The following is a 25,577-nucleotide window of genomic DNA, read 5'->3' as shown; positions in this document are numbered from 1 at the left end:
CTTAAGACATACAAATTTTCTTTGTACTATGTAGTGAGAAAAAATTAGAAATTAATGAAAAAGTGGCGTATTTTTTCGTACTTTTTTGGTAAATCAATGTTTATAGGACTATATCTCGGAAAGGAGATAACATGAAATAATTTGCTGTGCACGATATGTAGATGCATATATTACCTGTAAGTTCTGAAAATTTCATTACTCAACACGTAGTAATTTTCTTGTTATTCACTAAAAAGTAAGACATCTCTGAATTGCTGCGGTGTATTTACAATCTGAAAAAAACTTTAGAAAGATCTTAAAGTAGCTTTTTCAACCAAACTGTTTTGACTTGTTTTAAAAGATAAACAATCACAAATATGACATTATGATTTTCTCAGCTTTGCGCCCTTTCCTATCTCAGTTTATACGAAGTGCTACGTTGCCACATTTTCCTGGCGCTATACACTCTCAGCCGGACGGGTATTTAAACTTGTCATGCACACTGTCCGGCACTTTTTAGATATATTTTAAAATTTTATGTCTCCACAGATTTTGAACCAATTTCTTAGAAATTAACAGGATATATAGTAAATGTGCCAAGTGTTCAAAATTAGAAAAGCGAACTCTTATTTTGTTTGGATTTGCATGTGATGGTCCCACGCAAAGTCCAACTTTATATATCAGGCAATAAACCAGGGATGCAAATAAACAACAAAAGTTTACTCGCCCAAGAAAAAAGTTACTAGCCCACATCATATAATAAAAATAATTTACTTAACTTCCATATGATATTAAATACTCGCCCGCACCGATGAACCACACGCCCCGGGCGAGTGGTTATTTGCATTCCTGCAATAAACGCTAATATTTATTAAAAACTTCCTTTCACCTTGCGGATGCTACGTACTTGTAGTTTGGATTCCACGTTTATCAGTAGATCCACGTCTCATATAGCCTCACTGCTGAACAGGACGTTCAATTCAAAATCAACTCAACTCTTTTTTTATTTATTTATTTATTTATTTTTATTACTATAAAACTTCATCGGTAAAAACAGCTGAAACACTTTATATGCGGAATACTCTGTAGATAGCCCAGCATTTTGATCAATTCCCGGGACACCACTAAACAGGGGTTTTGCGTTTACTTGAATTTTATCGCTCCAAGCTACATCAGAATCTGTCTTTGAATAGGAACGACACGTTTTTTCTCTCTTTCCCGGCGCAGCTTCAGGTTCACTTGAAACCGAGTTAATACCTTGTTCACTCCCGAATACGCCACTGAGCACAGAATAATCAGTGTCATTACTATTCATTACTAACTCATAACCGTCTGAGTCGGAGTCATTCATCAGTTCTGCAATTTCATTATCGCTAAAAGTTTTGCCTCTTCTTTTCGTAATACCGCCGCCGCTCGTAAAGGAATATCCATATAGGCTATATATGCGTGTGTAAGTTTTTGACGCCTACGAACCGAAGGGAAGTGTTGAAAGACGTAATCAGTGCGACGTGATTAGATGCAAATACAGCCCTCGTCAGCTACTCATTGCATTGTTTTCTTTCGTTGAAAGAAAACAAAGGACCCGTGTTACCGTATATTCGGCAGGGGAATTGATCGCAGAAGTTGAGTGAACACGTGATTGCCAAGGCTACATTTCTTTTTAACCTTTAACATGTTCCTAAGCTGGAAAGTGTGTATACTGATAGATCTTGAGGTAGAAATGGAGCCATTGTTAATAAGTGTTCAGGAAGATAGCAGGAGCAGTGATGAGTCAACAAACCCATTACGAAAGTGAATGAAGTAAATAAATTAAGAGATGAGGTTTTGGATGTTTTACTTCAACGTTTTATTTTGATTACATTGAGATGTGTAATGCATTATTATTATTTTTATGATGTTGTGAAAGATTATAATAAATATTTTTTCCTATTACATTCCTTATGAAGTAGGCTTCGCGCTACAGGCTTCCTGAACGCGACAACACTGTACGACAGCGGTGCCGCACTTCCACTTACTGTATGCTGTATCTTCATATAAGCGCGGGGAATTTAAAGATTGGGCTGCAACATGGCTCACCGCTTAACGCAGAGAATATGTTGAAGTAAAAATTTTTTTAAAAAAATAAATACTCTACCAATTAAACCTTTTTTGTTAATAGTTTCAAATATTTGGAACACTAGACTTCCAAATTTTCGAACAGTGTTTTGTACGTTTCTCTACCTACCATGGTAAAGGAGATCAGAGCGTCGTACATTTGTTTTAATTACACAAAAAGTATCAAGTGATGAAAATTGAATTTTTCACAACTTACAGTTAATGGATGCATCTACATATTGTACACAGGAAATTATTTCATGTGATTTCTTTTCTGAGATATAGTCCTATAAACATTGATCTACCAAAAAAGTACGAAAAAATACGCACTTTTTCATTAATTTTTATTTTTTCTCACTACATAGTACAAAGAAAATTTTTATGTCTTAAGTATTGAAAAGACAACATTCCAGCAATTCCAACGAGGTACGACAATGCAATATAAGTTTTGACTGAACGTCATGGCAGCACCACGAAGTCAGGGGCCTATCTTTATGAAATGGATAGTAGTAATACTATCACTGAACTGAAGCGAAATTTTACATTTATGATTACCAAATTTGATGAATTTCAGAAAGCATAGCGGATTAGTAATTTGCTAAGCCCTTAGTGCCCATTCACTTCATTTTCGCTCAGATGATTACTCTCTTAGGGATATCGCACCTGTCTTATAACAGGCATACACCACAAACATACAAGAATCCATACAATTTTACCGTGCCTCATAAATGGTTTCAATCTGGGAGATTCATTTCATGTCTACATGGTCACTTCACCTCTGTGGTTATGCAATCATGTATAACATTTAAACTTTTTCGTGAGGTTGAATTCAATTGCAATATCGACTTGCCAACAATGAAATCCTGTTTTCCAGCAATGTGTTCTTCCATTCATGCTTATTGCGACTCACCTTTACTTAAGACATTTGGGAAATTTTCATGTAATTTCGGGAATCCCTTGAGTAGTCATTGTACATGCTTACTGTCTGCGGCTTTGGATAGAACAGGATTAATTTCTGTGATGAACTCTTAGACCATCAGGCTTACGTTAATTGCTTATCGAAGAAACGCACCGCTCTAAAGTTCATTTTTCCCTGTTTTGGCAGCCTCTTGCTCAGAAACTATTCGGATTTCGACATATTTAGAAGAATCCTTAATTTGATATGCAGAATGAACTTCCAAAATTATGACACGGTGTACATTAACACCTATATATATATTGAAGGTTAAATTCCACAGTTATATTACTTTTGTTGATTTGTTTTTTGTTCACATCGTTGAACATAATGATACACGCATTTCCTTTTTCCTTATACGTTGTAAGTGTTGCGTACCACGTTTTCGTGCGATTCATATCGGCGCTTCTTTCATAACAGAAGAAGTTTTTATAGATTGTTTACTTCCGTTTTAGAATATGAAATACGGTAAAATTTGTCAAGTCCTTTCTTATTTTGCGCCTGGTTATCTTGATTTCTAATTTGTTGTTTGTTTAATGTTCATTTTTCAGTCTGACTCTCTTTTTCGTATTGCTGTGAATATAATTGCGTTCATTGGTGCCTGTTTTGTGGAAGTTATGATTTGTGGGTCATTCCCTCCAGAAGTAAAGCTGTCAAAAAATTAGGTGATGTGCAGTTATTTGGCCTTAATTTTTTTTTTCTTTTTTAAATCAGGATTAAAAAGAAATAAGCAATTTTATTTAAAGCCAATATTAATTTCTATATTATCTTTGAGATATAAATTTGATCAGTCTACAGCGAAATGTTGTAAAGAGAAAAATCACGTGTGATAATTCCATCTTAACCACATTCGAAAGAAAAACACCATTCTTGATCATTATTCTCTATGATTGAGGCCTTGGTCTACTCAGGTATTGACTATATCATGTTTTCTTTTAACTTGACTAGAAGAAAATCAGCTTGATATTTTAATTAATCTCCCTTGCGTAAGTGCATTACAGAGTAATTTATTACTTATATTACTGACAATTTTGTAAGCAGCGTCATTTTTGTTGTTAACATTTATTCTTTCTTTATTTTTAATGTTTTGTTCCGCTTTGCAGACACACCTAGTGAAGTTTATGAAGTGTTAAATATGTTTGGGCATAGCAGCTTCAGACCTGGACAAGAAGAAGCTATCATGAGAGTTTTGTGTGGACTACCTACGTTGGTGATATTATCCACTGGTGCTGGGAAGAGCTTATGTTACCAATTGCCAGCCTACATGTATGCACAGAGAAATAAATGTGTTACGTTAGTTGTGTCACCTTTAGTATCACTAATGGAGGATCAGGTTAGTCCCAGGAAAGTAGGTTATAAGTATTATTATTTAATATTCAAATGCACTATTACCATAGACTCCGAACAGTGATGGAATAAATTTGTAGAAATAAAAATGTACAACCATTTTCTGGTTAGAATCTCTTTACACTGGAAAACTTCAATGTTAAATTAGAAGTAGTGTTTAAATCCCGTATTGTCTCTACTTAATCAGGGTTGTTTTTGTACACTTCAAAATATAAATGCGCGCGTGAATTTTTCGAAGTCCTTTGAAATAGTAAGTTTGGCAACAACTATTTGAAGGGGTAAGAGTCGGAGTAGTGACTTACTCCAAACATACCTCACTGTTTGCTGTTTAAAATATTCAGCTCCTATTTTGTTAATCATTGCAATGTCACAGAACAGAATACTACCTTGGTAAATGCAGAACCTGTGTTGTAGTTAAAGAAAACACATGCTTTTCGACCAAAAATAAAACACTCGTAGAAAACAAGAAGGGTTGTTTAGGAGTTCTTTACATACCAGTACAATTGAAAGGTAACTCTATAGTTGTTTCGATAGCCGTACATGTTATTTTTCTTTTTGTTGGGTTTCAGTACTTTTGATTTTGGTTCGAATCCCATTGGGTGATTTTTATTTATTCCTTTTTTTTTTAAAGTTTTCCGCTGTTCTTGGTTTACAGTTTCTGATTTTATTCATTTCCTTTATTTCTTCAGGAGAAGTCACTTTTACACTAACTGATCACTCTTTGCATCCGACGATATATCTGTATTTCAATAAAGACGGAGAGCTTGTTGAGGATTAGATACAAGTTAGTTCCCTGTATTTTCGTGTTCTTGGAAATTAGAACGAAATGGCACGTAGTTTTGATGTGCACCTCGTATGTATTTTTAAAAAATGGCAGATGTCGTTACGAGACAGTGCTAGGTTTGGTTGGTAGAATTAAAGTTTAGCGTCCCTTTAAGCGGTGAGACTATATGAAACTTGGACTTATAGCTTAACGTGGGATTCGAACCACATAAGCTCCCATCAGGAACAGAGTCCGAGTCTCTCACATGAAAGGCACGTACACTAACCATATAACCGCATGGGCTCTCATAGTGCCTATAGTGCTGAGCTATCATAAGAATCATCATCATAGTTATTCTGCCATTATTGGCAGAACTCACGTGGCTTTATGATTAGCGTATGCACCTTCGGCGCGGAAGACTCGGGATCGACACCCGGTGAGAGCTCATGTCGTCCAGATCCCACGTTAAGCTCTAGATTTACGTCTCATATAGCCTCGGTATTGAAGAGGACAAACTCCATTATTGGCAGGTCACTGGCCAAAAACTAAATTATCTTTGGAAAATGATCTCCAATAACCAATTTGTAAGGTACTATTATAGAATGGAAGTTTTGAAACGAAATTCGTCTGCTAAATGGGAGATCGGACCTTTCCTGCCTTTCACCAAATCTCTGAAATTCTATTTGTAGAAGTCGGAATTTAGCAGATATTTTTCACAAATCTAGGCTACAGGTAAGACAAGATTTTGCGATATTTGATATATAAGGGAGATTGAACCTTTCGTCGGCACTCACCCGACGAAATTTTGTAGGATTGAATTCTCATAATTCATTTCTCTTGAAAAGACAATTTTACAAGTTTTCGAAGTACTTAAATTACTGACTTCTTGCACTAATATGTGTATATTACCATTTCTGGTCAATAAAATTGTGTTCCGTTTGATTTCTTTTTCTTTCTTCACTTTTTAAAAGTAAGTTATTGTTAAGTTGACTCAGTCTTTTCTCTCAGTTTCTCTTTTTATCTTTGCGTATTGAATAAAGGCGCTTATTCCTTATAAGTAATGAGATAAAGATAATAAGATCTAAAATTAATTGATCGTATTACCAACTTGGCAATTTTCTTGTTACAGATATTGAGAGAAATTTATGCAACTACGCATTTTGAGGTTTAAGGTTATTAGTATTTAAAGTTAGAAATTATTTTTGAAATCATAGTTGTTATAGAAAAAATAAGGTGCATGTATATCGTATCTCATTATCGGCTAATGGACGTGTGGATGAGAATTAAGGTGTTATGAACGCGGGTGCGAATGCGGATAGAGATGTTGCGAATATTGTTCAGATTCGGATGCTACTTTTTGTATCCGCACATACCTCTAACCATTGAAGGTGTAAAAACATCAGGACTGTATCTTAACATTGTGGAATTTATTTAGGGTCGCTTGTGTGAGGGTTTATAACTCCAAACCGTTACTTCTTTTATTTTGCTTACTTTCTAGCTTTCAGTACCGGGGAAATACCTCACTCAATCGAACGAGAATAGCTACAACTTCGAAATATCAGCGAGATCTATCTCACTCAAACGGGCCTGCTTGCGTACTTCCAGTTTATGACACGGGAGCAAGAAACTCGCTATTCTGCCCAACGTATTCAATCGGGCAAGAATAGCTACAACATTCAAATCTCTGTGAAATCCACCTCACACAAACGGGATCACTTACGTGGGCTGTGATTGTCTTGCTCTTCAGCTTATAATACCGGGGAGATAAGAACAAATCCACATTGAATAAGTCTCCTTTTTCAGTTGCTTTCTACAGACAATAATAGGGGATTAGATTCCCAAGGCATGCCAGAAATTATACAGAAGTATACAAAAAAAAAAAAAAAGTATTATTAATGCTGTAATAAGTATTCGTTACAGTAAGTAGCGTAAAATAGCAACCAATTTGATAACATTGCTTTAGTTTTGTTTCAGTTTTTGGTACATTACGCCTATGTCATAGCTTTAGACGATAGTAAAACCATTTTCCAAAATAAATTACGTGGGTTATTAAAGTAAAACTCCTCAACGTTACAGGCCATAAAGGACTGTGCCACGTAATAGTGCACGTTGCGACAAATGGTGCATTGTCATTGTATCAAATCCGAATGCCACCATTCCTGACCTTCTAGTATATTTACATTTACGTCGTCAATTGTGTACTATGGTTTGCATATCGTCGCATGAGAACCAGAGGAACGTAACCGCAAAACCGAAATTTGCTGTTTTCGTTTTCATGTTTGGACATAATTTTGAAAGCCCCACTTGGTGTAAATGGAACGTATCGCCATCTGCTCTCCTTGTCGATCATCTGTTGTAATGTAGCTCATTTACCATCTTATTAAAAACACATCTTTCTAAGAAAATAATATTTTTGTAGTCTCGCCTGTAAATCTACAAAAATGGAGTTACGTTCTTCTGGTTCTCATGTGACGATATGATTAATACGTATCCTTGTATTCCATCTGCTAGTGTTGGTGCTAGTGCTAGTGTTCCTTAGGCATCTATTCTTCATTATATGATCAGATACCTTATTTTATTTACTTTATTTTATGCTTTTCTGTTTCCAAACCAACTGTTAAGTTCAATATCTCAACTTGCTTTTAGTACACTACTTTATTTGTTAATAGTGTTTTCATTGAATAATGATTTTAAATTTCTTACAGGTGACTGGTTTACCTTCATTTCTCCGAGCTGCTTGCTTGCACACTAATCAAACCCAGAAACAACGTGATAAAGTGGTAGACCTTGTGAAGAAGGGAGATATTCATATTCTGCTTGTATCACCTGAAGCTGTTGCTGGTAGTGAAAACAACTCGACATTTGGTAGTTTGCTTAAAGACCTACCACCAATAGCGTTTGCATGTATAGACGAAGCACATTGTGTATCTCAGTGGTCTCACAATTTTAGACCATCATATTTAAGAGTATGCAAGGTATGTGTATCGTTAATTTGTGCTATGGAACGAAGACTGTGTAGATTAAAGATAAGTTTTTATTTATAGCATAACAGTGTATCTCTTTATTTGAGCTAATAATGTTTCTCAAAAATGTTTGCATGGTGGCTTTGTGAGTGATGTTATAAGTAACTTACAGGACCATAACTTCTCCGTCCCAGTTCAAAGCAGTTATAGCATTTGAATTCTTCTTTCGAAGTGCAATTAAAATAGAAAAGAAATAATAGGATTTTCATGTAAGATGAAAAAGTGGTATACAGCTTACCTGAAAGCCTCTGTACCTCGTTCTTCTAGTAGTAGTCATAGTGTGACCTCAAGATATTTTTGTAACAAAATGAAGAGAACTGAAGGCTCTTCCGCACATCATGGCGGTTGGGAATACGCTTAAGATCAGAGTGGTAGCTATAGCATGTTTTTTTTTTTTTTTTTTCTGCAAATCTGAATTTTGATACATGGTGCACGAAATATTTGCAGAGAATTATATTCATTAAGAACAATTTTCATTTGCTTATCTCGTCGGAGTTGTATCGTTCCTATGTCTTTCTCATAAACTGAGAAATGTCACTGTATAGCGTATGACTTTACTTGTAACATTTTTTCTTACATATCACAGAGAAAGTAACGTAGTTTTAGCGCCACCATCAATTTGCTTAGGTACTTTTTTCTCCGCCTTCCCCCCCCCCCCCCCTTTCGACTAAGGTCAATGTCGTTTCGTAATACATTCTGATATCAAAGTGTTCTGCTATTCATGGTTGTCCATACACCACATAGATTCTAATAATAATAATTGGTATTTACAAACTGAGCATACTTTCATTATTACACAATTTAAAAGCTCTGATTTATCGTTGAAATTTTGAAGAAAAAGTATCTATAATTTCACATACAGTTATTTCTAATGCATTTCACACAATCGTTTAGTCAACAGATCGAAAATAAATAAAAGCGTTACTTTCTTTCCCTTTAATCAGTGTATTTGAATGGTGACTAAAACTCTTTAATATGTTTGATTCCTAATGCAAAACAAATCACTATTTGTCAGCATGCTCATAGAAACACACGAAAACGTTTATCAAATTTCACTTTTTTTAAATTTTATTTATTTATTTATTTATTCGTTTCCAACGCGATTTCTTAGTAAGCGCAAACCGTCATGTGCATTTATGGAATATATTCAATATGAAAAGTGTTGCTGCTGTGATAATTACTTATCTAGTTATATGTTTCTGTCTATAGCTCGTAGTCTTTTAACGTAACGTTTATCAAGTTAGGTTCAAGTTGTTTTAATGATAAAATTTTTGTTCGGTATTTGTACTTTGTCATCCTCAGTGACAGTAGTAACATTTACGCTCAGACTGTAGGTATAGCATATGTCACATATTAAATCGTTAGTTGTATTTATGACTGAAACAGATGTACTAATCCCATAGTATCCTTTGCAGATATTACGAGATAAATTAGGTGTCTCCACGATTCTTGGACTAACTGCAACCGCGACTAAGAATACAGCCAGCAATATTGCTGAACATATTGGAATCAACAAAGAAGAAATGGGTGGTATTATAAAAGGTGTTGTTATTCCAGATAATCTCTGCTTATCTGTTTCCTGTGACGAAGCAAAAGATAGAGCTTTAATTGCAATGTTGAGAGGAGAAAGATTCAACAAATGTGAATCTATTATTATATATTGTACAAGGCGGGAAGAATGTGTTCGATTGGCAACATTGATTCGTACTAGTTTGCAGGTTTGTATTATTATTATTTGTCATTATTATTGAAACAGTATATTTGAATGTAAACCTAACCATAATTTGTTTTCTAAATATTTTGTAGTGCAAGATGCCCAGTACCATTCTCGGTGGGATTTTATGCAATTCGAATTTCACTTTTAAGTGTAGGTCTTGTCTCTTGTGGTGAAAAGGGAGTTAAACACCAAACAAACATTATGATTTACACAAAAAAATAAATAATAGCAGAAATTATTGTTCACTTCGCAATTCAACTACCTACTGTACTGTTTATTCTGAAATTGGTCAGTGCCCCACAACCTCAAATTCATGCGTCATTGTTTGGAATGTGGCTGTCCGATCCGACATAGCAATGTACTCAACAAATCCGTTCTCGGTCTGCGGTACGATGCGGTCGGGGGATTCTGCAAGTCGTTGTGTATTGTTCTGTATTACTTTCCTGGATTCATCAATTCTGTATTCACATCACTATGGTTGTATTCCGTCCAATATGTGCATCAGTTTCACGGAAGGATAAACCACAGTCACGATATATTACAAGTTTTTTTTCTCGATCGTCTATAGATACGTGACGGCAACACGGCCACTCCTGAACCGCGGCTCTGACCTGCCTTCGGTTGCTGTTTCAAAGCACACAAGATGCGTCATAGAACTGCACTGTTAATCATTTAACTGTTCTTCGACCCTCCATACATTCTGCAGATGTTGGATTAATCCGAGTTCTTCTTGATGTTACATTTCTAATATCCAGTAGTGTATTGTCGATCTCGGAAGCAAGAATACTTTACAGTTCGGTCCAGAAAAATATCCCTACTTTGAATTTTAATTGAAAATTATCTTTCAATCAGATTTTCGTTCAAGTTTGCGTTTCTACATGGACTGTTTTTTTTTTTAATTCGGTAATGGTGTTTTATTCTTAAATCGTTTATAGGAGTTTTTACTGATATCTGGTATAATCGACTAATTTTCTCTATCGTGTGTTTGTTTAGGGGGAAAATATACTTAATCAATATTTTTTTTTCGATGCTCGGAAATATTCTTTAAATAAAAAATTGAAGCGGATTAAAGACATGCCATTTAGTGTACTTTGTAGGTACTGAATGGCAAAAATATGTTTGCAGTTCTAAAATACTTGCCCTAGATGGCGCAGTTGTTCGGTTCCCGCCATTTTTCAGTCAGGTGTTTTCAGGGAGGCAGAGCAGCGGGAAAACAGTGCATATTGCCAAGTTTGAAGATTGCTGGTGCTATATTCTAAATTACAAAACTGGGTTCTGCAAATACAAAGCTGTGTTTGTGTTAATACCCGTTACTTCCACTGATTTGGTCATATATTTTCAGTTTCTGCATCATGGGAAAGAAAAAGGACCTATCTCCAAGAAAACAGGGTATGATTTTGTTCCTGAATTTGCAAGAAATTTCAAATAGAGAAATCGCAAGTAAATTAGACATTGATCACAAAACAATGGGTAATGTTTTAAAACGTCAAACGGAAACTGGAATGTTAAATCTACGGCTTCAGTGTGGACGTAAAAAAAAAAAAAGACAAATCCGAGATTGTGCAAGGCAGTCAAAAGGATTGTGAAGCAAGAGAGAAAATTAAGTGCAAGGCAGGTTCCTACGAAGATAAAGAACTTAGGTAAGAATATTTCAAACCAAACAGTGTTAAGACGTCTGTCGGATATGAATATTAAGAAGAAACCGCCTGTAAGGATGTTTCGTTTGATACAGAAGTACATTAAGGACAGAAAAAGATTCATGTATATGTTTGGAAAGTGGACAGTTGACGATTGGAAAACAATTTTCTCAGATCAGAAATTCAATGTTTTCAGTAATGATAGTGATGTAAAAACTGTGGATGGAGCTGGGAAAAGAATTAAAGCAAGATTGTATCACGGAGACAAAAAAGTTCAGTGAAAGTGAAATGCTATGGGGAGCAATGTGTTCCGAAGGTGTAGGAAGAATTAAAGTTTGAACAGGTCCAATCGATGATTTATCATACTGTAAGATACTAAAGAAGGAGCGTTTGAATACAGCTAGGGACCATTTCAGTGGTTAAAACCTTGGACCATTCATTTTTCAAGATAATAATGCATCGTGCCACCGATCGAGGGTTGTCCAACAGTGTGAATCAGAATTAGGAATTGGCGATGGACCAATTCACCTGATATGAACCCCATCGAAAATTTGTGGGCTATTATGTCTTACAAATCGAGCAAATGTTATTTTAGTAACAATAGAATTAATGGGAAAAAAATATTCATGTTTGGTTCCATGAAATCGAGCCTGGTACATGTGAGAAACTTGTTGCATCAATGCCAAAAAAAGTTCAGGCTCTTAAAAAAGCTAATGGATAACATACAAAATATTGAAACACTGTTCATATGTATGTTCAGTAATGTAAACTGTATTGTAAAGCAATAACATGAAGATATATTACATAATATAAGTAAATTGCCTCTCTCTAAAGTCATGAACAAAGCATTTCCAGAAAAGATACGAGTGGGGATATTTCTTGACCGAACTGTAGATACCAATTTTCTTGGTTTTATGTGTAACTATTCAAAAGAAAAATAAGGTAATTTTTTTTAGGTAATGATATATATATTTTTAAATATTTGTGCCACCGTTACGCTTTTGCTGACTTCCATGAAGTCAGCACGTGATAATAAATAATCTCTTAAAATTCTGAGTTTCCATTACAGGAATTGGTGAATCCATCCAATAGTTTTCGAGTCCATCCATCCAGCGACGATACATGCATACATACATACGAGACATATATACATAGATACGAGATGTACATATATATCATACCCATTAGTTACGTTGTATTTGTATAGACAAGATATTAGTAGTTGCTGACTGTTTCTTTCGCCATTTAGGTTGTAAAAAATTCCACCTCAGTTGTAGCCCTACCTTCTTCCTCTTTATCTGTATTCTTGGCCCTTCATTATTTTCTTTTTCTCTCTTCGTGTTCGTGTATTTGGTATGTAATACACGTTTATGTTGATTGTTTCTTGCTTAGCATTAAAATACGTTTCACTTGCACTAATCAGGACGCGTTTATCGCTGTGCAGAGCAGTATATGGCTTTGCACACACACTGTGTCAGTGTTAAATCAGTTTGTTTGCTTTCGTGCACGCCATCTCCAAGTGTTTCCATGATAATACGATGAATATCTTTTTGAGTATTTTATTTTAATTCAATATCTAATGAATGTGTGTTCCTGTTTTCTACATCTGCTATCATTTGCTTTCCCTCAAGATTAAATGTACATATCTTGACTCAGGTAATACCTACTTATTATTGGAAATTGTATACTATCAATTCCTTACATCAGTTTTTCTGTCTCACCATCCACGTGTCACGGGTCGAGGTTCTAATCTTCCTTTAACGTACAAAAATCGGAACACATACCACGTCATACCATAAGAAATATTGTATTTTTGCACCGTGAGGAAGCACTACCGTTAGTCAGGAAAATAGTCCTTATCATACTCCAAATCATCAACACTTTGCCACCTGTCAGCCAATTGTTGAATCCCCCGCTGAAAGAAGTCACCGGCTTTGGAGTTAAATGACGTCTTTCTCATTTTGCAGTGTTTTTCTGGAAAGGTGGTTTTGCAGGTTGCGAAAAAGATTGTAGTCCGTTGGTGCAAGACTGTTCAAAACTACGGGTTTGCATTGAATATTCTCTCAGCCACATTCCCACTTTTTATTCCCTGTCACTATTCTGTTCAGAAGTACTCACATCTGTGAAGGGTAAACGGGGAGCTGCAGATTCCACTTGCTGTTGCCTCTGTTGAGACGTTGAGCTCCTTCGTGGCTAAGAGGTTAGCGTACGCGCCTTTGGCGTAGGAGGCTCGGGTTCGATTCCCGGCAGAGCTCATGTTTTGGATTCCACGTTAATCAGTGGGTCCCGTCTCATATAGCCTCGCTGCTGAAAGGGACGTTAAACTCACTCAACTCTACTCAACTCTGTTGAGACGTTAACGCATGAGGTACCGATTTTCTCAAGGTTCCGCAGATGACGATGAACAGTCGAATGGGTAACAATGGAATTTGCTATCCAGTTCTTCAACAGTTTGCATTGGATTTAGCTCTACTGCTGCTCGTAGGGCATCGTTGTTCAGCTGCGCAGGTCTCCCTTCTCTGACTTATCGGTGAGGCTAGTATCCCCAGACCAAAACCTTTGTCACTTCAGCACATCACAGCACTTTGACCATATAGGTATGGTTGATGTTCCGTGTCTCTGGGCTGACTAAACGTCCCTGGTAAAATTCATATAGCATGACATGCCATATGTGGTCCTCCGATACTGCCATGATCAAACACAAGCCACAATTCCAAAACGTGAATTAGACTTTTCTCCTTCTACACTGCTGCACAATGAAGTAGCCTATATGACACAACTATGCCACGTGCCGGCTCTTTACTATTCACTCGTCGGATGGCATCGTTACAGCGGTAATCGAAAAAACATTACTCATAGTACGAACTGATACTTCAAATTAATCATTTTTATGTTTAGTTTCTTGCAGAATTAAACTTGAAACCTAATACTATTATATATGTTTTCATTTACCTCATTTTAGGATGTTAATAAGCCAGAAAGCAATACCAAAAATGGTTTATGCAGATTATCATGGAATGCAGAAGCATACCATGCTGGCTTGAGTGCTACTCGACGGAAGCAAGTGCAAGATTTTTTTATGGCAGGTTTGTGTTCTCTCTTCTTTTCTACACTATGATAAACTTATCATATCAACACATTATTATTTAATAGAAACCTAAAAAAGAATATTGGTAAGTGCGTACTGTTTATCTTAAGCTGAAACTTAGAGTTAAACTAAGACCAACTAATATAATTACAATTGCAGTTAATGTGATCTTTATATGTAAATTTTGTATAATCTGCTGTATAAATCTTTCAGATATCAAAATTCTGAATGTTGTATCATTACATAAAGGTTAATGAATAGATCACAATTATTTCGTGTAATTGGCAGCTCAACACCAGGAAGGATGTTTTTATTATACCTAATTTCGGTAGTTAAAATCCGAAGGTTAGGAGGGACGTACCATTACCACTGTTTCTTTTCAATTGTTGGATATAAAAGGACGAAATTGGTACATGAAAACTTTCTAATATTGATAATATGAATATACTGTTCAGTTGCACAAATTTAATATAGACCCTCCTCGCTGGTCTAGTGCTACGCGCGCGTCTTTGATGCACGGGGTCCCGAGTTCAATTCCCAGTAAGAACTTTTATTTTTTAATATATTACTGTGTTTCAGATTGAGTCTTAATGTGTAAAGTGTAAACTCCTAACAACTAACCAACCAAATTCAGTATGGTTGGCGTAGCGAAAAAGAAGGAACTTTTGGTTTCTTAAGGTAGACCATTTATTGGGACAATTATTTATATTTTTCTCTCTCTCTCTCTCTTTCTTTCTTGAATTAACCTCAAAGATAGAAGGGAGAAATAAACATCGTACTATTATCACATATTTCATTTCAACAGTTGATCATGAAGGTACATTTTGTTTGTTTATTTATTGAAATTCAGCAACAAAGCTATACCAGACGTGGATCTACAGTTTAAGGAGGAATACTTTTCCACCAAGAATCGAAGCCGGGATCATATTCGCTGAAAGGTACTTGCTAACCTCTAGACCAGGGGTGAGGTCTACGGTATCTTGCGTATGATTTTTTTTAAATAGGAATAGTAGGCCGAAAAGACCTAGGCATGTCTTTCCTTTGCACGAATTCAGGAGGAGGGAAGTCAGAAAAGCAAAGTGAAAAACAGAGGGTGTTTAAAGTAGCATCCGATTTCAATATGCTATAGCTGTAAAACTGCTAATTGTATTTGTATGAAACGCATATAGTTCGGAAGAGGCATGTTCCGTTTGGTTGGCGGAGTATGCAGCAGTGATGCACACTAGTGCATCTCCCGCCAAATTTCATCAACTAAAAAGCTCTATTATACAAAGCATTAGAAGATGGTATATTACTTACAAAGACTGCATGCTTGTGTACAGAAAATAGACGGAAATCATGTTACACACTTAGAATAGATTTGCACGCATGGAACTGGGGAACACGGAAAGTTTTCTGTGGCTGACTCTCCATCTCAAACAATACTGACGGTAGTTTTCATGTTGACTAATTGTTAGCAGGAGATGTCACTAGCTTGCGTCGCTCCTGTACATGCTAGTAACATCTGCAAACGAAACAACTTGAACACTCCTTCTGTCGACTGTAAACGTTTCATTCAAATAGTTAGCCGTTTTCAAACTTCAAGACTTTGAAATTGGGTAACTACTTTAAAAACCACCCTGTATTTCCTACAGTGATATGCAGGTACGTGTATATTTACTCTGTATAATAATCCTAATTCTGAAATTGACAGGCACAGTCTCAGTCTCAATCACAACTCCTTCGTACAAATCTGAAAGACTGAAGGATTATATCCTTTCGTACTGTCTGGAGTGAAGATCTGTTCTTACCTGACAGCAAGACTAAAGTACCACAGGTTCTTCTTATTTATTTGGTCTAGGAATTAATTCGTGCGGTTTTACAAAAGATGGCGTAACTAGCTTATTGTCCCATAGTTTCGTTGATCCAAACATGCGTTGAAAACTACTGTCCTTGAGCATCTTGTTTAGTATATGTCAGTTGCTTGAAGCGGAAACAACAACATTTTTTCTTCAACTGAAAATGGCGCATTTTGTGCCTGATAAAGTGTTTTTGCGGGGAGTTATTCTTCATTGCTTTAACATGAAGAAAAGTGCTACCGCAAGTCATCATATTTTAGTGGAAGTGTTTGGCGACCATGCTCTAGCTGAGCGAACGTGTCAGAAGTGGTTTGCACGGTTTAAAGGTGGTGATTTCAGCTTGGAAGACCAAAAGCAATTTGGACAGCCAAAAGAATTTGAAGATGAAGAATTGAGAGCATTGCTTGATCAGGATTCGTGTCAAACGCAGGACGAACTTGCAGAAGCATTTGGAGTTGAGCAAACAACAGTTTCCAAACGTCTCAAAGCCATAGGAATGATTCAAAAGATGTCTTATTGGGTTTCACATGAATTGAAAAGAAAGACGTTGAAAGAAGAAAAACAGTTTGCGAATTGCTGCTTCAAAGACAGAAAAGGAAGGGATATTTGCATCGAATTGTAACTGGTGATGAGAAGTGGATTCATTACGAGAATCCTAAACGAAAAAAGGCCTGGGTGAAGCAAGGTGAACCAGGTCCTTCACAACCGAAACGAGATATTCATTGTGCAAAGGTTATGCTGTATATATGGTGGGATTTGAAACGTGTGGTGTACTATGAACTTCTGAAACTTGGTGAAACTATTAATGGACACCGCTATCGACAACAATTAATGCGTTTGAAGCAAGCTCTGGCCTGAAAACGACCAGAATGGAATAACAGGCATAATAAACTTATTTATCAAGATGATAACGCTCGACCACATGTCGCAAAACCGGTCAAAACCTATTTGGAAAATATCGGATGGAAAGTGTTACTCCACCCGCGATATTCACCAGACACTGCTCCGTCTGACTACTACTTGATCGATTGCATGAATAACGATTTGATTGGACAGCGGTTCACTTCTTCAGAAAATATCGAAAAATGGATCTTTGATTAGATTGCGTCAAAAGATGAGGAATTCTTTCGACACGGAATCCGTAAATTGCCTGAAAGATGGGAGAAAGTAGTGGCTAGCGATGGACAATATTTTTGTTAACGTATTCATTTACTTTGTTTTTGAAATAAAGCTTCAATTTTTATTAAAAACCGCACGAATTAATTCCTAGACCAAAATACAAACGTAAAAATATCTTATTATAAATTTGCAGTTTAATTATTTCAAAATAGGACAGAGACCATATCTAGATTTTGTAACATTATTTCTCAGTACTAGAATTTGAATCCGCATTCTTGTGATGAAGCTTTATGCTATACAAGACAATTTATTTCCAAAACCATCAGCACCAGAACATTATTCAGTAGGGTGAGAAATAATTTATATTAATGAAAAAGTAAAGAAACTAATATAAGGAAATTAAGCATTGATCAAATATGAAAGCCACATCAGTCGTGTATAATTTATGGGCGCATCCCACAACATGTAAGAACGGCAGCGCGTGGGAACCAAGAACAGGAATGTTTGCAACAAAATCAAACACCTTTAACTTTAATTGAGTATTGACCACATGTACAAATATGTGTTACGGACAAACTATAAGATATTTGTTAATATGATCACATTATGAAAAATCTATCACACTATTCAATACAACAATGAGGAAGATAGTTCATATTAATTGTCTCGAAGCCGAAAGCATATAAAAGCACGCGGGAATCTGGCGGAGCACGTGAGACGACGAAGTTCGTGGCCTCTCGGCCTTTGTCGCGGCCAAGTTGACGAAAGCAGAGACCTCAGAGATTGGCTGAAGCACAAATACAGGGATGAAAGGAACGTGGGAGCTAAGAAGAGAGAACTTTTTCACGGAATGATTAGATAACTGAGCAGAGATTAATATAAATATTCAATGAAGTTAAGAATATATCCTAACTTGCTGCTTACCTTCTGAAATTGTCCGTGAATAAGTTATGCAAAATAATCACAATTTGAAAACTAATATTTGTGCATTTCTATTGTGTAATATATTGTGGCTATTGAATTGCAGTTTAAATTGTATTGTTTTAATTCAGTTATTTCAAAAGAGATAGTGATCATACTGAACATGAATGTGCTTTGCTGTTTGTTATCATATTTAGATTTGAGCATTAATATTTCTGTAACTGTATCTTAGTTGATTGACGAAACTTCATCATCATCATAGCTATTCTTCCGTGCTGCGAAGCTTCCATGCACCACGGCCTTTAGCTAATTCTTCGTTTTCACGCAAGATTTTTGTTTTAATACCGTCCATGAATTGTGGGTTGTACTATACCCTCTAGCACGTTCCTCATGATACAGTTCCTTCTTAGTCAATGTCCCAGCTAATTTCTCTTCCTCTTTTCAGTTATATCTAAACTTGTTCTTTTCTCCTCTACTATTCGTAATACTTCCTCTTTTGTTTTCCTTTCGACCTAGCTAATTTTCGTCATTCTTCTCCACACACACATTTCGAAGGCTTCCAGCCGTTTTTCATCGCTTTTAAAATTTTCTTAAATTTTACATTTTCAAGCGTTCTTTAAGAATAGTATATGAAATTATATCTTTCTAAACTGAGCAAACTAAAAAAAATACGTTAAATATAAATATAAATAAAAAGAACGCGGCTTTTTCAGAACGGAGGTTCCCTCCCCCCCCTCCTCTTTGTGGATTTCTTATGACTTTCTTGTTCAAGTACTCTTCTGTTTCCCTATAGTGGCTTGTGAGTCCTATGTTCAGTCCGGGGCTGGGTTGTTTTGATTGGATTTTATGTTGGTATTGCAGTTGTTGCAAGCAAGTATGCGTTATGTAACCACCATATTCCAAATGCCGTTTTGATTGCATAACAACTATTTTATCCTGGAGATTTTGTATCTTGATATATGTGCTTTATTGGTTGCCTATATATTTTTAACATTTATAAATGAATAAACCTCAATTTGTTTTATTACCCTGTTTGTATGTTTTAGGTAAATTACGAATCGTAGTTGCTACAGTTGCTTTTGGAATGGGTATCAACAAGCAAAATATTAGAGGAATAATTCACTACAACATGCCACAAAATTTCGAAAGTTATGTTCAGGAAATTGGTCGAGCTGGGCGAGATGGATTACCTGCACAATGCCACGTTTTCTTGGATGTTCAGGCGAGTAATATTTATTTATTAATTATTGGTTTCAAAAATTGCATTTTAGCTATCAAATAAATATACCTAAATTTACATATGTAATGAGTTGTATTAACTGGAGTCAATAAAACACTTTGGAAATACCAATTACTGAACTTGTTCTAAGAAACTATTGTTATTCATTCATTGGGCTCATGTGGTACTTATTATTTATGTAGTAATCACAGCATTAAAATGATTATTCTCATGTGGTGAAAATAAAGCGTTAGTAGTTTATTGTCCCGCTGCTTGAAACAATATGAGTTTTAGGGTTGTTGCAGAATTCTTGAGAACACAGATAAGATTTATCAAAAAGATTATATAATATGAAAAAAGATAGATAGGTAGATTCTATCTAATTTAATAGAACTTTCATCTTGTGAGAGTACAAAATAATGTTAATTTTACAGAGCATTTCTCCATTTATTTCTAGTTTAGTTACGTCTGTTCCTATATATCCATTTCTTTGTATGAAGTTGAATCTCTCCCAAATTTGTCTCAAATGTGATGTTCTTAACTATCTCCTTTAATTGATGATTGTAAGTTTGAGAAAGTAATTGTACTAGTTTTTAGTATTGCTCAATATACTCATTTAGTAATAAGTTACTTTGTAACAGAAGTTCTGAAGTATGAATCATGAAAATTATTTAGCTAACTTTACTTAATCATTTTAACATTTTAACCTCATTTATATGAAATCTCCTATAGCCTTTTTAATGTAGTGTTGAATTTATGGTAAACGGTATCTAGTCTGACGATTTTCTTAGTTTCTCTTGTTTTTCTCCTACTCAAACTGAACCAGTTTTTTCAGTGTTATTTTGAATTTATCGTCCTTCTTTAGTCCAAAGCATAACGGCGGGAAATCAAGCTGAAGGCTTCATTTGAGTGTGTTGTCTTACGCTTTCATACCAAATTGGTATTGTTATATTCAATGTTAGGATTACTAATGAAAATTCGTGTTGAGTATATAGTACCAGGTGTCACTGATGAATAACTCTGGAGTCGAATATAGACTAAGCTGAATGCTTCACAGGTACTTCTTTAATTTATCCTTTCTTCAAACTTGTTTCCTTTTCCTATCTAGTAAAGTGTTTAGCAAAAGTGTTTATAGTGTTCTCTTCAGTGTTATGTGATATTTTTATTTCATTATTTTCTGGTGAGTAATTTGCTTTTCATGCTTGCTTCGAAATTCCTTTGTTCTACCTCAGAACACTCATATACTCCATTTGATTCGAACGAAATTTCCACCACAGAATTGTGTGTAGAGAGCATCCTCATCTTAGTTTGAAGGTCCGGTCACCGTAGAGAGCTGGTTTATCGTAATTTTTGTAAAGGGCTTACTGCTAGTAGATTAAAAGTTGTCGGAGAACGCGACGAATGTCGATGAGGATTAGTGTGCCTCTTATGCTACTAGGACGCCAGGGAACGTTTATTATGCAATTAAACTGCTTCGAAGTTGTCCGTATAGTGGGATTGAGAGAGTTTGGATAGTCATTCCGCAAAATTGCTGCTACACAACAGACTGCTACTAGTGCCCCAGCAATGTATTGGAAAGCGCATACACAGAAGGTTCATTTGAGCCACCAATGGACTGCCAGAGCTATTGTCCCTCATGTGAGCGCATAAACAATAAACAATCGATAATTGTAGGCAGGTCTGTGCTTAAGTGGTCATCTAGCGCGATTACCCCTGATATTGTTCATCGTCGAGAACGTCTTCAGTGTTATTGACAGAGATCGCAATGGCGAGGCGAACAGAGAGTCGCTTTTGTCGTGCTCGTATGTCTGTCGCTGTCTGTAGACGCACGTGAGCGAGATCCAGCATATATTCACAGTCTTACAGGATCTGGTATTCATTACACTCACCTCTGGTATTCATTCAGGAAAATATAATTAACCCAGCTGCTGTCGACGAACCTGTCTTCTGATCTTATCTAGACACTTTGCAGGACTCCGTCTTCTAGCAGATAACGTCAAGGTAACCAGTTTGTTTTACTCGGTAAATACTTTCTATCCTGGTCTGCTAGTTCTTCGGATCTTAGTCCTATCAAGCACGTATAGGAGAACGCCTAATCTCCAGTCGGGCTCTAGTAACGATCATCGTATCACGTCCACCAATAATTATAATACCCATGGGATACTATACTTCAGATAGACAATCAGAATTTGTACTATTGGCTTCGTGCCCGAACAGCTGCGTGTGTGGCCGCTCACTGAAGATTTTATGTCTTCCAAACACTGTAACGTGTTGGAGATGTCCCAGCGGCCATATTGGGATCACTGCGTCCACCATCATCGTTTTCTTTTTGTGAACTAACTTTTGCCCCGGTCAGTGAATTCATATTGATTATTCTTAAATTGGGTATTGCGTTCCCACCAATACATGTACATGAAGGTATACTATAAACTTTGCTAAACGCTTTATCAGATTGGGCGAGGAAGACAAAGTAAACCAATGTTCTACCTTAAATGTAATTTTTACTGTATTACTCAACAGAAGCCATATGATTCCATACTATTGAATATGCTGTTGTAAGTAGTCATTAGTTTAAATCTTTTCATAAGGATTTCAAATTTTTTATATATTTCATAACTTGATATCGGTGAGTGGTATTTTAAATGAAATTGGAACACCAAAGATTTCTAACATTTTTAACAGCTGTCTAATATCTTATTCATTTATTTCATGAAGTAAGTAAAAATAATAAAAGTTACTTTATATTTACTCTATAGGGAAGAGATCTGAATGAACTTAAAAGACATATTTATGCAAATTCCATGGACCGCCATACAATACGAAAACTTCTCCAAAGAGTATTTGTACCATGCAAATGCAACAAATTGGCAGAAATGTTAGGAAAAGATTCTGCAGCAGAAGACAGTGTAGTGCCCAGTGAATCACAAGAGATACAACCAAGTGATTCGTCAGAAATCGAAGAAGAGAGTCCAAGTACTTCCCACGAACCATGTAACAAAAGTCAGCATGAAGAGTTTAGCTCTCAAAATAGTGAAGAAAATGTGTGTCCGGGACATGAAGTTGGATTTCCTATTTATGACACAATAATGGCTTTAGATTTACCGGAAGAAAATATTTCTACGTTGCTTTGTTACTTGGAACTACATCCTAAGAAATGGATTAAAGTTCTGTCTACTGTGTACCTCATGTGCAAAATTCAGTGTTATGGTGGATCGAAGCAATTAAAAACTGCAGCAAAAAAGGTTGGTATTTATCTAATTAAGTGTGAGTTACTTGTATAAAGAGGTAACATGTTCGTGTATAGGACAGAATTTATGATAATTGGAGCAATGTGCTGATTACACATCACCCAAATAAAGGACCCCTAGCGTCTATACTCTTTCATCGGAATAACGCCAATACACTTCCACAATCGCTATTTGATACCACATATTCTAAACAAAATCAAATTCCCTGTAGCTGCTAACATCTATAGATGGTGAAACGGTGTACATGTGGTGGATACCATATGATCAACACTTCGGATTTGCTGTTATCCTACCAGATATACTAGATACTGTGGTTATCTATATAAAATACGAATAACGGGCCCCATTAAATGAGAATGTAGTATTATCTCGTACGTAATATCAGATGTAGCCTGTAACCAAAGGAGATAAAGGAAAACATTAAAATGATTTTTATATATAGAGTTTGCTGACGTCCCGATTAAATCTTAACCATCATAGTTGAGTTCTTTCAAATAATAATAATAATAAAATGTTAGTTGAAAAAATTGAAATTAAAGATTTAGATTTTCTTATATATTTTTTAAAATATATATACAGCATTTGAAAGAAAAATTAATTTTTCAACTCATAAATTACAGTTTATTCGTTTAGAAATTAATTTTTCATGTAGTTTTAATTTTTTTATAATATTGTCATAATTTGTTACAAATTTCGTGCAATATTTATTCAATCTTTTGGAAGGATTCTCCAAAAGTACGTAGACATTACTTGCCAGGTTATAGGGGATCATACATTCCTTTGGAAAATCCCTCACACACATCTTGCGCAGGTTTGAAACATACATTTTTCAATCGAGTAGTTTTGACTTCGAGTGTCATGTTCTAAACCGCACTCTCTACGTATCGTTGTTTTAGAATTACAGCCCTCTGAAGTTCATTTTCCCACGCTTTCGGCACCTTATATCGCCGAAACTATCCCTCACCGACCAAAATTCCAAAGGATTTTTTTTTTTTCTTGTTTCGGTGCCAGCAATCAGCTCCCGAAGTTTGTTCAAATAGTTTCTTACCACCCTGTATATATCTTGCTGTGAATAAAGATTAATCAGTATACAATTATATATCTGAACTTAGCTAGGTAATCTCTTTGCATTTTAAGTCTTTTCATAAGAATTCTTCAATGTATTTTCCATTCAGATTTTTTTTTCTTTTTTAATATTATTAGTGATAGCAGTAGAGGTCTTAAGTATTCAAAGATGAGCGTGGAATATATCTTCTAAATTACAATTTTCACAGAAGTCAGATTGCCGTTGCAAAAGATGAGTAAAATTTTGTTTTTAGCATTTGTACCTCGAGTATTCTCGTGGCTAAGCGCTTAGAGTACGCGCCGGTTACGTGGGAGAATTGGGTTCGATTCCGGTGGGAGCTCATGAGGTTCAGATTCCACGTTAAACTGTAGATCCACGTCTCATATAGCCTCCCTGTTGGAAGGAATGCTAAACTCAAAAATTAAATCATTTGATACTTTATCCACCCATCTAATTTTCGACATTTTTCTATAGCACAACATTTGGAAGGTTTCCATTCTCCGTTTTCCCTCTTCTAGAGTCCAAGCCTCAGATGCATAAAATGCCACACACTATACATCTTCGCGTAAGCTTGTTATTTTACTCTCCAAGTAACACAATTTCTGCACAGAGCAGGACGTTTGGGCGCAGACATTTAGGCGTGGCAATTGGCAATTTGGGCGCAAAGCAGTATATCTCAATAGGTTAATCTACTTAAATGGGTTATAATGGATTTCATAATTAGAACCCGGATGTTTGTATAATGCAGAAAGAAAAAACATGGGTCTAATTATTTTGTTTCTAGAATGGTATATCCTAATTTCAGGAAAATCTGAGACCATGACCTGCAGGTTTTTTTTTTTTTTTTTTTTTTTTTTTTCAGCATGAATCCGTATTGGACTTAAATAAAATTTACTGTAGTATCCTATGACACCGCAAAATAAAATTCTGCGAAGTTATCTCTATATCATCTCTAACGTAAAGGAATAGGCATTTTTGATATTCGTAACTTCATAGCTATTCATAACATTGTATTACTGCTTATTGAAAAAACAATAATTGGAAAGGAAACAATAATAAGATATTAAATAATTTATTTTTGTCTTATGTTACATGATGTTATCGTTCCATGATGGAATTATGGGCCAAACCCCGCAAGTATTCTACAATGTCAACAATTTCAAAATTCTGTACAATACGGCGAATTCTTTCATCTGCCTGAATATATTATTTTTTCTTGGGCGACTCTTGTCCTCCAAGCATTGCCTCGTATACTAAGCCCCGCTTATCTTTTGTGTCCTCCGAAGAGCATCAATAAAGCACCAAATTGAAGGATGGTTTATTTGAAGACCGACTGCAATCCACGATGAGCAGCTTCGGCTTGATGTTCTTTATTGATTATGGTCATTGAGAACTCTGTCATACAGATACCATATTCTTACTGGAAACGATGCTCTTCTTCTTGTACCATACATTTTAATAATTTATTATAGAAAAACAAAATGCAAAAATGTACAGTATTGTGCACATCTTAAGATAAATTCTGTAATGTCTGGCAAAAAATCAAATACACAGGCAGTATGA

General features: G+C 35.7%; 1 protein-coding gene across 1 annotated transcript in view; it reads left to right on the top strand.

Annotated features, from left to right (window-relative positions):
* Positions 1–25,577, top strand: part of RecQ4 (RecQ4 helicase) — an 86,859-nt gene that overhangs the window by 38,361 nt on the left and 22,921 nt on the right. The window contains exons 6-11 of the mRNA XM_081765450.1: positions 4,132–4,361; positions 7,844–8,113; positions 9,577–9,879; positions 14,478–14,601; positions 19,528–19,703; positions 22,457–22,942. Of these exons, the coding sequence (XP_081621576.1) occupies positions 4,132–4,361; positions 7,844–8,113; positions 9,577–9,879; positions 14,478–14,601; positions 19,528–19,703; positions 22,457–22,942 (1,589 nt within the window). The remainder of the gene's footprint in view (positions 1–4,131; positions 4,362–7,843; positions 8,114–9,576; positions 9,880–14,477; positions 14,602–19,527; positions 19,704–22,456; positions 22,943–25,577) is intronic.

The sequence above is a fragment of the Thermobia domestica genome, chromosome 7 (genome assembly GCF_964235325.1).
Source record: "Thermobia domestica chromosome 7, izTheDome1.hap1.1, whole genome shotgun sequence".
Taxonomy (NCBI): Eukaryota; Metazoa; Arthropoda; class Insecta; order Zygentoma; family Lepismatidae; genus Thermobia; species Thermobia domestica.
Note: the sequence above shows the minus strand (reverse complement) of the source record. Positions and strands in the feature narration are given on the sequence as shown.